Source organism: Sorex fumeus, unplaced genomic scaffold (assembly GCF_029834395.1).
Source record: "Sorex fumeus unplaced genomic scaffold, SorFum_2.1 ptg000122l, whole genome shotgun sequence".
In the NCBI taxonomy this organism is placed as follows: Eukaryota; Metazoa; Chordata; class Mammalia; order Eulipotyphla; family Soricidae; genus Sorex; species Sorex fumeus.
This window is the reverse complement of record NW_026606179.1, coordinates 30,366,750-30,382,757: the sequence shown is the minus strand read 5'-3', so window position 1 is coordinate 30,382,757 and position 16,008 is coordinate 30,366,750. Positions and strand designations below refer to the sequence as shown.

The 16,008-nt window shown below is 42.1% G+C and overlaps 1 protein-coding gene across 1 annotated transcript in view; it reads right to left on the bottom strand.

The window, feature by feature from the left end:
* Positions 1–39: 39 nt before the first annotated feature.
* Positions 40–16,008, bottom strand: part of LONP2 (lon peptidase 2, peroxisomal) — a 98,549-nt gene continuing 82,580 nt past the window's right edge. Inside the window, exons 12-15 of the mRNA XM_056136585.1 lie at positions 10,085–10,227; positions 3,414–3,621; positions 2,866–3,056; positions 40–454 (exon numbers count right to left, since the gene is read on the bottom strand). Of these exons, the coding sequence (XP_055992560.1) occupies positions 233–454; positions 2,866–3,056; positions 3,414–3,621; positions 10,085–10,227 (764 nt within the window). The 3' untranslated portion in view covers positions 40–232. The remainder of the gene's footprint in view (positions 455–2,865; positions 3,057–3,413; positions 3,622–10,084; positions 10,228–16,008) is intronic.

Genomic DNA, 16,008 nt, shown 5'->3' with positions numbered 1-16,008 from the left:
CTCTACACCTTTTCAGAGACAACGATGACAAAGAACACAAAAATTTAATATCTATGAATTTATTAAATAATTTATGTAGTAAACATCAGCCACCACTTTAAATGAGATTCGTTAGTGTGATTATGTGCACAAATTTGTGATATACTGCTGACCCTTACTGGTATGGATATCAACCCTGTCAGTACCTTTTGGCACTTCATATCTTAAAATTTGTAAAAGCTCAGATTTGGGCTTATAGTTTGCTATTTAAGAGCGCAGGTTTGGTCTTGACAGTAAAGCCACCATCAAACGCTGCATTCAGAACGTCATCCAAGCAGCTTGCTGTGACAAAACTTAAGTCCTGTCGCACATTCTCTGGGATTTCTTCAAGGTCCTTTCCGTTCCTTTGAGGAATGATGATTCGCTTCAGTCCTGCTCTGTGGGCTGCAAGCACTTTGTCTTTAATTCCACCCACCTGGACAAGGAGAGAAGAACATGACAAAGGTTTAGGAAATCCTGACCCACCTTTTCTTGTACTGAGCCAAAGCACTGTTGCTATTTTAAAACACCTAAGTCATCAGATTTGTTATAGTCACATGAGGAAAGCCACTGAAGAGGCTACCATTTCACATTTCAGTTTGTGTCGTAATAAATTCTTAATCTCTTTATAACTTTAAAAGTTTTAATTGAGTCACTGTGAGATAGTCACAAGGCTGTTCATGATCATGCTTTGGTCATACAGTGATCCCATCCCTCCACCAGTGCCCATTTCCCACCATCAGTGGGCCCATTTCCCCTGCTGCCACCCCCCGCCCCCCAATAAATTATTTTAATGGAGAAAATTTTGCAAGTTTTTAAAGGTCCATGAATTCTTGCCTCATAAATTCCTTAAAAATGTCAGCCGGGGAGAAGAGGCAAGGCACTAAGGCATGTGCCTTTGCATGTGGCTGCTTTGGCCAATCCTGCATTGAATCCCTGGTGCCACATAGGGTCCTCCAAGCATGCCAGGGTCACTCCTGAGTACAGAGCCAGTAACAGCCACTGAGCACTGATGGATGTGATTCAAAAAATGTTTAATGATAAGATTAGCCTTTAGATTACATTATTTAATCCCAGTAATTTTGTCGATTGTGAGAATGTACAGTGTCTACCAGTCCTATGGAGTTCCTCTTGGATGACAGGAATATTTCCTTCTGTTAAAATGTAAAACCAGGATTTTGGTGTGACTTCAATAGGATCTACCCCAAAACGATCAAGGCTCTTGCATATAAAAAACATACCCACAAACTTCAAAACTTTAAAAGGTGTAAGCCGGGAATGTAACATAGCTCAGTGGTGGAGCAAATGCATGGTAAGAAGTCCTGGATTTGATCAGGAAAGAAGTTTTTCATCAAAGAAGAAAAATAAAGTTATGTTCCTGCCTTTGAGTGTGGCCAGGCTTAGTGACTCAGAAGAACTAGAGTGTGGTAAAGTGATGCTGTATGGTTTCCAAAGTTAGGTGATCAAAAGTGAGAATTGCTTGGATAACCTTGGAAGTCGCCAGCCACCATATCTGAAGTCACCCAAGCTGCTCACAGAAGGCCTCAGGGGAGGGACTGGGCGTCTTGCCAACCATGACCAATTCTGCAAGTCTTGAGTGAAGCTCACTGGAAGCAGATCTGCCAGCCCCAGTCAGCTTTTGGATGAGAGTGATCTGGCTAGCATCCTGGCTCTAAGAAGAGACCCTCCTCCTCCCCTTCCCCTCAGAAGATCTGAGCTGAGTCCTGACACTGGAAACTGAGAGGGCTGCTGTTTTTGAGCTGGTGTGTCTGACGGAACAGTAGAAGGCAAATGCAGATCTCCCCTATGACATCACTCCTGGAGACAGCTCTGCTGCGATCCAGTCTGGCTGCCCGAGAGGCCCGGTCAGAACTCACTCTGTACCACCTGCTTTTCAGGGGTTTTCTTTGTGCTGCTGATGTACACTAAGTACCCTTTTCAGAAAGAGTAAGGTAAAGCTAGTCATTTCCATGTATGAAAATGAGTAATTTGCTTCTATACTTGATAGGCTATACACAAATTTAGATTTAAAATAGTTTTGCCTCAGAGTTTTAAAGATACTCTATGTCCAGGGTAACTGAGAAGACACTTTTCTTGTAAGCTAAAAGTCATAGTAAATTTTTTTCCCCCTAGCTGCCATAGGTCCTTACAATCTGGGGTAACTGAACCCCGGTTAGCCATGTGCAAAGGCAAATGCCCTACTTGCTGTACTATTGCTCTGGTCCCTCTATGATACACTTTACTATTCTCTCAAATATAATCACATATTTTATATATCATATTATATACACATAAAATATAGAATAAAGAACATTCCTCTTCCCTGGCCCCTCGTTTTGCTATGACATGCTTGTAGCTGGTACTGGTAAGTAATGACCCAGAATCTAAATGATCTGTTAAATTTTATGCATTTTATCAGTTATTTAAGAAGCTTAGGATATGTTTCCCAAACTTAGCAATTAAAAATACTTTAGAGTTTTTAATTGGAGAGGAAGTCTTAAGAGTAGCTTCGAAAGTTGAGAACTTGGCTTTAAGTTAAAAAACAGCTACCCTGGCTCACAAATTAGGTATGTATTTAGTATTTTGCTAACCAGAACAAAACATCAATCTTTGAATAGTTGATATTTCTGGTGACTTGACTGGTATTTTATTTCCTCAGCAAGTCTTTCTCAGCAGTAGGGAAAACATGAGAAATGATTTGTTTATCTCAACTGATCAAAATTTGAAGATTGAGTTAACTGTATAAAAATTTGTTTAAAACAAACGGTATTCATAGAAGAAACTACATTATTTAAATTAAAAATTTTAAGAATACTATTAACATTAAAAAATAGTATTCATACTTACGGGAAGAACAAGACCTCTGAGTGTAATTTCTCCAGTCATGGCTACATCAGAACGTACCAGCCGCCCACTAAAAAGTGAGGCAAGACAAGTTACTATGGTAACTCCAGCAGACGGTCCATCCTTTGTGACAGCTCCAGCTGGGAAGTGCAGATGGATGTCTGTGTTGTCAAGAAGATCAAAACTTCCAGAAGCTTTAAAAAAGGAAAACAGGACATTAATGTAGAAAAATTAAATGTGTTTATTCTCCAAAAAAAGAAAGATTAAAAAAAGAATGTTTTGGGTAAATGAATTCCTCAAAATATTAGTGGGTAGTATAATTACAGAAGGGGTCTGAAAACAGTTTTTTAACATTCCAAGTAAAACAATACAAACCTGTAAAATTTCTACTTCAGACTAGTCAGAACCACACCCAGGAACTAGAATTTCCATAGGGTTTCAAAGTCAAAGCTGTGTAGTAGCTTCATCTCCATCACAGAATTGGGAGAGGCTGATGGGAGCATGAGCCTGAACAGTCCCCTGCGCCCACAGTGGCACCTCTGAAGACTCACCAGTAGTCAGATGGTATTTCTTTGCATTGCTTCGGAGCCAGCTGATAGCAAGATGGGCAGATTCCTTCATGACATCCCCGAGCTGGCCAGTCAGAGTTAACTGACCTTCACCATCCATTCGACTTGCTTCCACGAACATGATTTGGCCGCCTAAGGGTGTCCAAGCCAAACCTATTGCCACTCCTGGTTGACTCAAACGCTCAGATACCTTGAGAGAAGAAAAACGAACCCATTGTTATCAGGTGCCAAGTGACCAAACCACACTGCTGCAAGGGATGCTACTTCCAGGAAGCCTTCATTTTCTGTCACACTTCAGAATGCTTGTTCCCTCACAGGATTAGGAGTCAACCCACTTACTGTGTGGCTTTCTGCCAGGACAATAATAAAGTTCCTCTTTGGCATACCAGAAGTGATTTTACTTTAAAATATGTCTGAATAGTTTTGATTCCAAAAAGCCACATCTAGTAAGACATAGAACCCTTGTTTTCAAGGTTAAAACAAGCTCAGATATTTTGCCCATTGAGATGCCCTACCCACTGTAGTATCACTCTAGCGCCACATTCTAGAGTCTTAACTTCATTTTAAGTGACCATGAATTTGTGTCAAAAAGTAGAAACCCTCTTTTCATTATTGGGGGTCGGGTGGGCCACACTCAACAGTGCTTGGGGATTACTCTACTCTGGCTTTATTTTCCAGGGGACTAGGTCATACAGGAATCAAGCTAGAGTTGGTTGTTTATAAAGTAAATGCTTGAACCCTTGTAATACACTTTTGGCCCTAGAAACCCTCCTTCAAACACTTTTTTTTGGGGGGGGGGGGGGAGTTCACACCCAGTGATGCTCAATCCTGGCTCTGCACTTGGGAATTCCTCCTGGCGGTGCTTGGGGACCATATTGGATGCTAGGGATAGAACCCAGGTTAGATGCACGGTAAATGCCCTACCTGCTATCCTATCGCTCTGGCCCTTTCAACACACTTAAGATATGTTAATTCCATTGCTCCCCCACCCCAACTGGACCCTGAGATGACACCCATGAATGGTCCCTGGCTACTGATTAAGCTCCATTAATTGCCATGATCCCAGAGACACACAAACGATCTCGGAACCAAGTGGCTCTTGGCAGAGATGCCTCTGGATTTTGCATTGGCCACCTTCTCCAGGCCACCCAAGTTGGGAGCAGGTGCTGTCCTGTCTGTTCCCCGGGAAGCCCGGCGGCTGCCATCTTCCAAAACCCAATGGAAAACCCAGGTATGGGCCAAAAGTGATGACACGCTGAGCCTCACGGAATATAGGGGAAGAGCTGTCCTTCTCCCCCAACCCCAACGGGACCCTGAGATGCCATCCATGAACGGCCTCCAGCTACTGATTAAGCTCTTTAATGGCCATGATCCCAGAGAGACACAAACACATCTCAGAACTGAGCGACTCTTGGTAGAAATCTCTCAAGACCCTAATTATTAAAATGTTAGAATTCCAAAATTCTTGCAGCCGCATGACATCATATCACATAACCAGCAATACAAAACAAACTGTCTAATGCTGCCTTTTTGGCAGGTCTGAGTGGGGAAAATTCCAAATAATAATGGTGGGATTGGTGTCGGAATATTGAATGTAATCAAAGTAGAGATAGAGTAATGTGGAAATTTTCTGCCACACAGGCAGGGGTAGGAGTGGGATGGGGTGTATACTGGGGTTTTTGGTGATGGAGAATGTTGGAGAATGTGCACTGGTGAAGGGATGGGTGTTTGATCACTGTATGACCGAGACTCAAACATGAAAGCTTTGTAACTGTTCTCACAGTGATTCAATAAATTAAAAAAAAAGAAAGGTTAGCTCCACAGGTCAAGGGCAAATACACACACACACACACACGTGTGTGTGTGTGTGTGATAATGCTTAAATCCTCTGATTTTATTTCTCAGCCACTTGTTTTTACCCTTTCAGTCACTGCTCTAGATAAACACTACTTCATGATGTTCTAAACCCTTTCCCATGGCTAGGAGGCAACTGTTGTATCTCACTGCTAAATTAAACATGTCGGTCACTTGAAATTAGAAGCTTAAGTGATAAGTCAAATACATCCAAGTTATGAAAACACATAAAAAGTAACAGATGAAGAGGGCTGGAGAGCAAACACAATGGACAGAGCCTGTGCTTTGCATGCAGGTGGCTAGGTTCAGTCCCTGGCACTGCATGGTTCTCGGAGCACTGCCAGGGGTGATCCCCAGATACCCAGTCAGGCAAAAGTAGCCTGTGAGCACTACTGAGTGTGGCCCAGAAACAAAAAAATAAAAAGTACCTCCCCCCCCCAAAAAAAATCCCCAAAACCCAAAGAAACAAAAACCAGGTGAAAACAGCCATGATAATTTTTGTTTTGTTTTCAGGCAACTGTTCCCTCATCCCCTCCAAGTTTCTTATCTGTGTTGGAGGAATTGAGCCAGCCCAGCACTAGACCAAATTGTTCCACTGAGGGGTAACATTCTCACTGACTGCAGAGCGGCCAGTCCAGGGCTTGCATTTCAGATGTCAGGGTGGGGTTGCTTCTACTTTTCCAAGGGGCTTCCATTTCGTGAAAACCCCTATTTTAAGGCTTACTTCAAAATGAGTGCTGGCATTCACTGAAGCTATTGACCCCCCCCTTTTTTTTTTCAGTGGTACACATAAAATCCAACTTTAAAAGTTTTCTGTTTTGGGGAGGCCGGATGTAATTAACATCGTGCTAAATTAGAGATATGAAGGGTCAGACTGCAGCCTCAGCTGCACCACAGAACTCCCTTTCTCGGTGTTGGCACCTGTCCTGTTCTATATTTACCTGATAGCAGTGCTCACGGAGGATCTGTGTATCTAAGCATCACAAACTTACACTACTCTTCCCTTTCACCGCCCTCATGCCCCTCATCCCCCTGCCTTTCCTGTATTTTGGGCCATACCCAGTGGTGCCCAGGGCTTATTCCTGGCTCTGTGCTCAGGGAATATTTCTGGCAGTGCTTGAGGGGGAACATATGCAATGCTGAAGGTTGGGAACATGTGAAGCAATATACTGCCTATGTCAGTATGACATCTCCGGCCTCTTAACTAACATTATGACATGTGACTGAAATAATATGTACAACTCCTTTCTTCCAAGCCTAGACCTAATGTCGTATTACCTTGCTATACTATTGCAGCCCCGGCAGAGGGACAGGACTTTGGTAATTCCTTCTATCTAGTGCTTCCTACCATCCTGTGCCAGGCTGCCTAGCAGATCTGAGAAATTTCAGAATGGATGGACATCAGATAAAGATAAAGAGGCAACTGTACTCTACGACAAGAGTACCACAGAGTACTGGCAAGATACTTTTATCTATCTACTGGTCACTTGAAAGGCCAAGCTGGGGAGCTGGGACAGTGTGAGAGGAAGGCTGAGTGGACTCTTCCCACATTAGGGATTTGCTGGACACAGGTCAGAGAGACCACCACAGTAAGGTCCGGAGCCATGAATGAGGAACATGGCCTGCCCACACACACCAGGACACTGGGCTGTGCTGGTGGTGTGAGGCCACGCTGCTAAGTGTAGCCTGCAACCCCTGCCCCTCCGCCAGTCCCTCTCCACCGATTCCTTTTATAGCATTTTCCATGCTCTTACAGAGCTGTCACCACAGCAGCTATCCATCTTCCCACCCCTCTAAACTGAAGCATTTCCTAAGTGTGGAACTCATGAATATTTGATATTTTGAGCTGCTAATTCGTTTCAGTCATGATCGGAAGAGGGAAAGGAAGAATCCACTCCCGTGGAGGTGTGGGGCTTACCACAGTCTCCTCTCTCAGCACTGAATCATCCTCGTGTGGCGGGATGATGGCACGGCTGAAGGCCACTGTGCCATTCGTCAAGGCGGCCTTTGCTTATATATGTGAATGGGTCCCATCCCTGCCTGAGTGGCAGTGGCAGTGCTGTCTGCCACAGACAGGATGGTGACACACAGAGGGGTTGGGGTAGAGAAGTAAGATGTTCTACTCAGGATTCATTTATTTTATTTTTTAGCGATGCTGGGTAAAGGCCCTCCTGTTGATCATCGATTTGCTCGAGCGGGCCCAGTAACGTCTCCATTGGAGACTTTGTTGTTACTGTGTTTGGCATATCGAATACGTCACAGGGAGCTTGCCAGATGCTGGGGATTAAGCCCAGGCCTCTGAGATCGAGTTGGCTACTGCAGGGTAAGGCAGGCAGGCTCACTTTTACCATCGAGTCACATGCCTGTCATTAGCATGCGTTTTAAAGAACATGCCTAGGGGCTGGAGCAATAGCACAGCGAGTAAGGCGTTTGACTTGCACACGGCCGACCTGGGTTCAATTCCCAGCATCCTATATGGATCCAGGAATGATTCCTGAGTGCATGAGCCAGGAGTAACCCCTGAGCATCGCTGGGTGTGACCCCCCACCCCACCAAAAAAACAAAAAACATGCCTGCTTCTTCCTTTTACTATTATTTCTTTAAGGACAGAGGCCTTTGAATAGGACTTATACCACCAACGGAAGCCCATCCTTCAAGTGGGGTGGGGGCAAAGGGGCGAGGACAGGAATGCAGAGGTGGACCAGAACTAACCCAAGGACTGTGGTGGAGGGTATTAGACATTTTCGTGGTGGTGAAGATGCAGTGATTTTGTACATCAAAACCGTAATTGTTAACAATAGTCTAACCCTGGTACCAAAACTATATATATATAATACTATATTAAAATTGTCTATATATACTATCCACAATACTATATAAAATTAAAGCATTATTCCCAACTCTTTCTAGCTTCTTTACCTGAGAGAGTATGAAGAAGAAACATAGGAGTCTCTTGGTGTTGGGAATTTATTTTGAAGTTAGTTCTGGCCTGTAACTAAATCTTAATTGTGGTATAAAACCTAAACTCTGGCATGTTCCATAGATCGTAATTTCCCAGATGCAAAAGCTGGGGCAGAAAGGATGGCTACGTAACTTGAGCCTGATGGCATTAGAGAGTGAGAAAGAAAGCTGAGACTCTGAGGCAAACTCTCTCAAGTGTGGCAGAGATGAACAAAATGTTCCAAACACGGGGATACCATACTTTCTATTTTAAGATGCGATTTATAAAAGGCAGAATGGCTACTGGAAGTTACCTTGCAGATTCATGTGGATCAAAGGGTGGTTAGTATGTAACAACAGCTCAGATGCCACAAATAAAATGAGTTTCTTGAATGTTACCAAAGCTATGAGCCGCATTTATAAAAGTTCCCATTTCTGCTCTTTTGGCTCTTTGCCATAGCCCCAAGAATGCCAGCAATGCTTCCAGACCCACCAGCCGTGGACGTGGCTGGGAGAGGAGGGGACATACGAAAGAAACATGCAGCAGTCTTTTGTTTTCTATTTGTTGCTCTGGTTTAAATCCAAAACAAAACAAAAAAAGCCCCAAACTGCTGGAATGTACAGTTCTGAAGCTTAGAGAAAAAGGCCCCCATCAGACAATGCAGGATTCAAAATGTGTTTCCATCTTTACTCACAAAATCACTAAATTCCCTCAAGACAGAAAAACAGGGTTTGCTTCCTTTCTCCATTAAAGAAAGTTTGGTCCCAATTCTTCCAACATTATCAAAGTTAAACCCATGCTGTCTCTAGAATTCAATTAGCCAGCTAATGCCTCTGGTTCTCTTTTTCCAAGACCAGATCTGCTGTCAAGAGCACATGTGACTGAGTGCTTCGTAGAGAGGCTCATTGGCTTTAATAATGACCAGAGTTTAAATAAATAAAATGGATTTGGGGACTGTGTTTTCTCCTCATTGTAAGACCAGAGGAAAGCCTACCTACTGAGGATCATTTCAAGTAATTAGATGATGAGATTATCTTCTATATACTTTATCAGATTTTTCTTCTGAAAAAAAAAACATTTCCCCTCCTTAAACAAGGTGATAACAAAGCCTCCGAATAAAGATAATAAAATCAGTAGTGTAATATTTTTCTCCTTACTGACCATGTAAGTATCCTATAGCATTTATTATAATGCCAGAATCACAGACCCAAGCATCTATTTCCATGTAGCTCCTTGGTTTCCAGCTTTTTTGAGTGAGTTTTCCTCCAAAAGGTACAATGCAGAAACAGAAACTAGGGCTACACCTGTACATGAATGGTTTAATCCAAAAGGAACTCTGAACAATGAAACAACAGATCTCTGAAAACTGCCACCTGGTCCTGTCTTTAGAGTAGTCTGAGGCCATGGTGAGGCTCACGTTTCCTGCCATTTAAATGAAGTTTCCCTACTTCCTTTTCCCAAAGTCTATGGTGGCATGAAGAAATCCTTATTTAAAACACACAGAGTAGGAATATAGAATTTCTAGGGAGGGATGTCAGACACACTATTGTTAAATGGAATTTGATATGGGTTTGATATGGTGAAGATCCCTGGTTCTGTGTAAGAGCCACATTATGACACTCAACTCTAGAATTTAAACCACAGAGAAAATAGTTTCCAATTCTTTTTTTTTTTTTTTAAGGAGGGATTTTGTGTGTGTCAGGGTCAAACTCAGGGCAACATACTTGCAAAGAAACATTCTCTACCACTGGCTTCCAATCTTAAGCCAAAAATCCAGCTTCTCAAAATATTTCCCTTAATCCATTACACAGCACCTAAGCAAACTGGTAGGAATTAACAAGGCAATGGAAATAATCACCTCCATTTCATACATCGGGGGCCCAAGGATGTCTTTCAGTGCGTGGAAATCAATCAGAATTGGCATTTCAGGTGGCAGTGCCAAGTCCGTAGTGTCACTGATAGATTCAGGTCTGGCATCTTCTAAGATGTGTTCTTTGCAACCTAAGAGAGAAAAATCATTTGGAACGTCTCAGAGACTTGAAGGTTTGAAAATTCTTTTGGAATAAACATCAAATAAGTGCACAATGAATTATAAATAACTCAGTCACCTTTCTGTATTTATTAATACACAGAATTTCACCCTGCATATATTTCTCGAACTCAGGCAGATAAACTAGTCTCTCGAGATCTCTTGAGGCTGAGTCATGCAGCGCGTTCTTCACTGACTTTCATTTGTGTGTTGTCTACCTCCCCTCAGTAAATGCACGCTTTATGAGGGCAGCAACCTTTGACTATCGTTTCACAACCATTACATCAGTCACCCAATTACAATACGTGGCACCAGTCAACTTTCAGAGGCCAGGTACTGAACTGATAAATGCAATAGATTATCTTCTACAATTCACTGATAGATCAACTTAATCCAAACTTTCCAACTGCATTTTCAGAGGTCCCAACTTTCTGTTGGCAACCTGAATTTGGAAATGAACAGAACTTTTAATAAGCTGTATCTCTGTTGTTAACATACAGCTCAACTCCAAGGTTACTTTTCTATTAAAACAAATATAACTGTATTAGGATAAAAGAACATGAAGTCTGGTTTGTAATCCCTATAATAATGGGCCATTTCCTTTCCTGGCCTATAAACCCTGGTTAGCTGATATTTAATATTTACTGTCAAAATATTTACTCACTTTGGTTTGAACCTGGACACAGAGGAAGGAGAATTCAACTGATCTATCAGACCATGCTTTCTATCATCTTTGTAATTCCAGTCCAAGTAAAGGAAATGAGTAGAGGCTGAAGAATTCTAATTCCTAGTACTGCTTTTCCTTTAGTTTTGGCATAATTTTCTCTCTCTTTTTGTCTTAATTTTATTGAATCTCTGTGAGTTAGTGACAAGCTTTCATGTTTGGGTTACAATTACACAATGATCAAATACCCATCCCTAACCAGTGCACATTCCCCACCACCAATATCCCCGGTATACCCCCTCTTGCCCACCCTCCCCTTGCCTCCATGGCAGGCAATATTCCTCATACTCTCTCTCTACATTTGGGCATCATGATTTGCAATACAGATACTGAGAGATTATCATGTTTGGTCCATTATCTACTTTCAGCACACATCTCCCATCCCGACCGATTCCTCCAGCCATCATTTTCTTAGTGATCCCTTCTCTATTCCAGCTACCTTCTCCCCTCTGCTCATGAGGCAGGCTTCTAGCTATGGAGCAATCTTCCTGGCCCGTGTATTTACTGTCCTTAGGTGTCAGCCTCATGCTATATTGTTTTATACTCCACAAATGAGTGCAGTCCTTCTGTGTCTGTCCCTCTCTTTCTGACTCATTTCACTTGGCATGATACTCTCCATATCTATCCACTTATAAGCAAAGTTCATGACTTCAGTCTCACAATGTTACTGGGCCTGCTCGAGCAAATCGATGAACAACAGGAGGACAGTGACAGTGACAGTGACATCTCTCCTAACAGCTGCATAGTATTCCATTGTGTAGATGTACCAAAGTTTCTTTAACCAATCACCTGGTTAAAGTGTTCTAGGGCACTTGGGTTGTTTCCAGATTTTAGTTTAGCCATAATTTTCTTAGCTCTTGAGGGATTTAACATATGCTTTAAAAAATCTCTTAAAGAGGAACTGGGTGGATAGCATAATAGGTAGGGTTTTTGTTTTGAACATGGCTGACCTGGGTTTTTGTTTTGAACATGGCTGACCTATTTTGATCCATGACATCTCATATGGCTTCCTAAGCCCTACCAGGAGTGATCCCTGGAAGCAGAGCAAGAAGTAAGCCTTGAGCATCACTGGGTCTGAACCTCCCAAAACTGAAAGTCTTTAAACATTCTGGAAACGTCTCTTTCTCTATACACACACATAACTATACCATGTATATTATATAACCACCCAACAATGCATAATATATAGGTTTACTTAGTTCTGCAATGATCTTTTTTTTCACTGACATCATCAATCTTTTTCACTAACTCCCTCTCGCTGTGATTACTGGATGTGTTCGTAATATCTGGCTCTAATTGTAGACTCTAAAGATGAGTGGGGCCATCGTGAGGTGTCCCTGAGTGCTCTGTGTATACAGCAGCCAGTCTCTTAAGTCTGATCTCCTGCTGGACCCTACTGGAGCCTCTAGAAGACTAAACCCCAGTGATACAAGAGAGAGCAGACAACTGTTCAGATTTTCTTGTCATTTACTGGTTATTCGGCCTATACATAGCATTCAACTCTCTACCTTTCTCTGCAGGAGCGCAATGAGAATTAAAGAGAAAAATCCATGGCAGACTGCAAAATAAAACACATAAATAAAAAACACTCTGAAAACAAATGGTGCTGGGAAATCCATGTGTGAAAAATTAAAGCTGGATCCATATCTCACACCTTACATGAAAGTGAATTCAAAGTGGATTAAAGACCTTGAGATCTGACTAAAAACTGTAAGGGACACTGAAGAAAATATAAGCAGAATACTCCAAGATTGGACCTCAAAGGCATCTTCAGTGATCTGATACCACTAGCAAAGATAGAGAAACGTGCTAAAAACTAAGATAGCTAACTGAAAGGGAAGAAATATTCTCATTCAACACATCACATAAAGGGTTGATTGATATTCACAATATATAAAGTACTCATAAAGATCAACAACAAAAAATTCAAGAACCCATCAAAAAATGGGGAGGAAGTGGATATTGCTCAGAGGCAGACAGACAAACGGCCTATAGGTACATGAAAAAATGTTCAGCATCATCTAGTATTAGGGCAATTAAAATCAAGATGATAATGAGATATCATCATACCACTGAGAATGGCACACACCAAAAATAGAGGGAAACAGTCTGTGTTTGTGAGGATGTGGTAAAAAGGAACTCTCATTCACTGCTGGTGGAAACATTGTTTCAACCCCTGTGGAAAACAGTATGCAGAGTTCCCAGTAGACTTAGAATTGAGTTGCCATCTGACCTAGCAATTCCATTGTTGGGTATCTACCCTGTGACTGAAAAACATTCATTCAAAATGACATGCACACTGTCATTCACTGCACTTAGTACAATAGTGAAGACAGGGAATCAACCTAGGTGTCCAGCAATAGAATATACAAAATGGAATACTATGCAGTTGCAATGAACTATGCAATTCGCTGCAACTTGGTTGGAACTGGAGGATATGTTGAGTGATATAAGTCAGAAGAAGGACAAACAGGATGATCTCACTGTCTGTGGTATACAGAATAACTAGACAAGGAAACATAACGTAGTAAAGGCAATGCCCAGATCAACCTTGACCTCAGAGAATAGAGAGGTGAAGGACAGAGAAGGAAAGAAACCCAGGGGGGAAGCAAGACAATGACAAAGGGAAGTAATGGGGAGAATGGATTCGGGGCCTTGGTTATCCTGATGATGTGGAAGAGTGGTATTGTTAGATAACCAAAGCACAGACTCAATAACACTAAAAACAAGATCTAAACTAGAACCACAGAACTTTGCAATGTGTCTGTCCAAGGTGGCAGGTGGGGCTGGGGGTGGGTGGGGAGAGAGCATGGGAACACTGGTGGAGCTAAATTGACACTGGTGGCGGGATTGGTGTCAAAGTACTGTGTGCCTAAAACCCAACTATCAAAAAAAAAATCACGATTCTTGGGGCTGGAGTGATATCACAGTGGGTAGGGTGTTTGCCTTGCACGCGGCTGACTCAGGTTCGATTCCCAGCATCCCATATGGTCTCCCAAGCACCACCAGGAGTAATTCTTGAGTGCAGAGCCAGGAGTAACCCCTGAACATCGCTGGGTGTGACCCAAAAAGAAAAAAAATCATGATTCTTTAATTTGATAAAAAAAAAGTTAAAAAAAATAAAAAGAAATCCTGAATTAGATCTATTCTCAGTCCTAGCTCTATAATGATACTCTGATCTCTATAATGATACTCTGATCTCTATAATGATACTCTGGTTTGGAGCAACCAGAGTCTAGAAAATATCTGATCTTTCCAACTTACTATTTTTTTGGGGGGCGCAAGAAGGGGGGAGGGTTGCTCCCATGTGGTACTCAGGGAGTCCAGGGGCCACACCTGGTGATACTCCACCTACTAGGTCAGCAGTTCAGTGCTAGGGTTCTATTTCTGGAAACCACCAAGGCTGCTGGGAATCATATCCAGTTCAGGCATATGCTGTATGTATGGCCCTGGCCTTTTCTAGTGTGTGTGTGTGTGTGTGTGTGTGTGTGTGTGTGTGTGTGTGTGTGACAAAAGATAGTTTTTAAATTGAATAAAATTTACTTAGACATGATGGGAGAGAAAGGAATATGTGCTCAAGAGAGAATTTGGGTTTCTCCATATGGAAAAAAACAGAGTTATGAGTGAAAAAAGCAGGTATGTGTGGAGAAAAGCAGAAAGAGAGATATGTGTTCAAGGGAGAACAAAGGCTTGAAAGAGCAAGCAAACAAAGACAGGTGTTCAAGAGAGAGCATGGACTGGAGGGAGCAAGGCCCTTTGTGACTTCTTAAAGGATTTATCTGTTTCACACAATCTAGCAATTACAACTCAGCAGTGTGTGGAAATGGGAGTTTTCCCACCTGCTGCTCTCTCTTTGCAGCACATCTAAGCATCATCAATGACTAGGGTCAGAAGGCACTCCAACAATCAGGTTAGCTACATGTAGATCTCAGTGTCCAACAGAAAGCAGGTATCCCTCTTAGCAAACATTAATGCTCGGAAAGAAAAAGGAGTCCCGTGCTGGTTACTATACCCTAAAGACGAAGCCTCTGAAACGTCAACTGATGTATAGAAGAGGTCATGAGTGTTTCTATCCCACTGTACTTTGTGACAAGCTTTTCTGAGATCTAATTACTATTGCCAGTCTAGATTTCACTATCAGAGGAATTAAAGCTGCAGAGGTGAAAGTCAACCCATAATTATGTAACCAGTGCTTTAGGCCGTCCTGTTCCTTTTCAAGTGGAGTAGTGAATTTAGTGCTTTACGCAGGGAGGGAGTAGGAGTAGGGAGATATATTTCTCATGAGACTAGATCTGATCATATCAGGCCTGGCAATTTACTCCTGGCTTTAAGAATAGCAGTGGTATTATGAAAAATTCATGAAATTAGAACGAATCTATGCTGTAAAATGTTTCATCATTAGAACACATAAAAGCCTGAAGAACTAAAGCTCCAGAGAAAACAATGGTGTCAGCTAACCAGGAAAGACAGGCTTGCACTGGATCTTGTGTAATGTGAAGTGAGAACAAGGAAAATTCTGGATTCTTTTAACATATATACTTTGAATCCTCATTCAGTCAGCAAGCAAAATATTCTCTAACAAAGATGCCATTAAAGGAATCAAGTGCAATTCCTTTAGTTGACACTTTAAGTCCTATGCACAAATGTGCAGGTACTCAGCCTTACTGCTACTCTCTCTCATCAGAGGGAGCAGCACCAAGAAAAGTAGAGACCGCCTCTAGGCCTTACCCCAGAATGCAACATATAAGCAAAGTTGGATTTTTATTTATTTTTGATTAAAATTTTTTTGGGGGTGAGAGGCACACCCAGCAGGGCTGGGGCTCACTCTTGGCTCTGTGCTCAGAAATCACTCCTGGCAGGGGTTGGGGGACCATGTGGGGTGCTGGGGATTGAACATGGGTTTGGTATGTGCAAGGCAAATGCCTTACGTGCTGTACTATCTCTCTGGCTCTTCAAAGATGGATTTTTAAAATTTATTTATTTATTTTTTAAATTGTTATTTCTTTGTACACACACTTTTTATTTTATT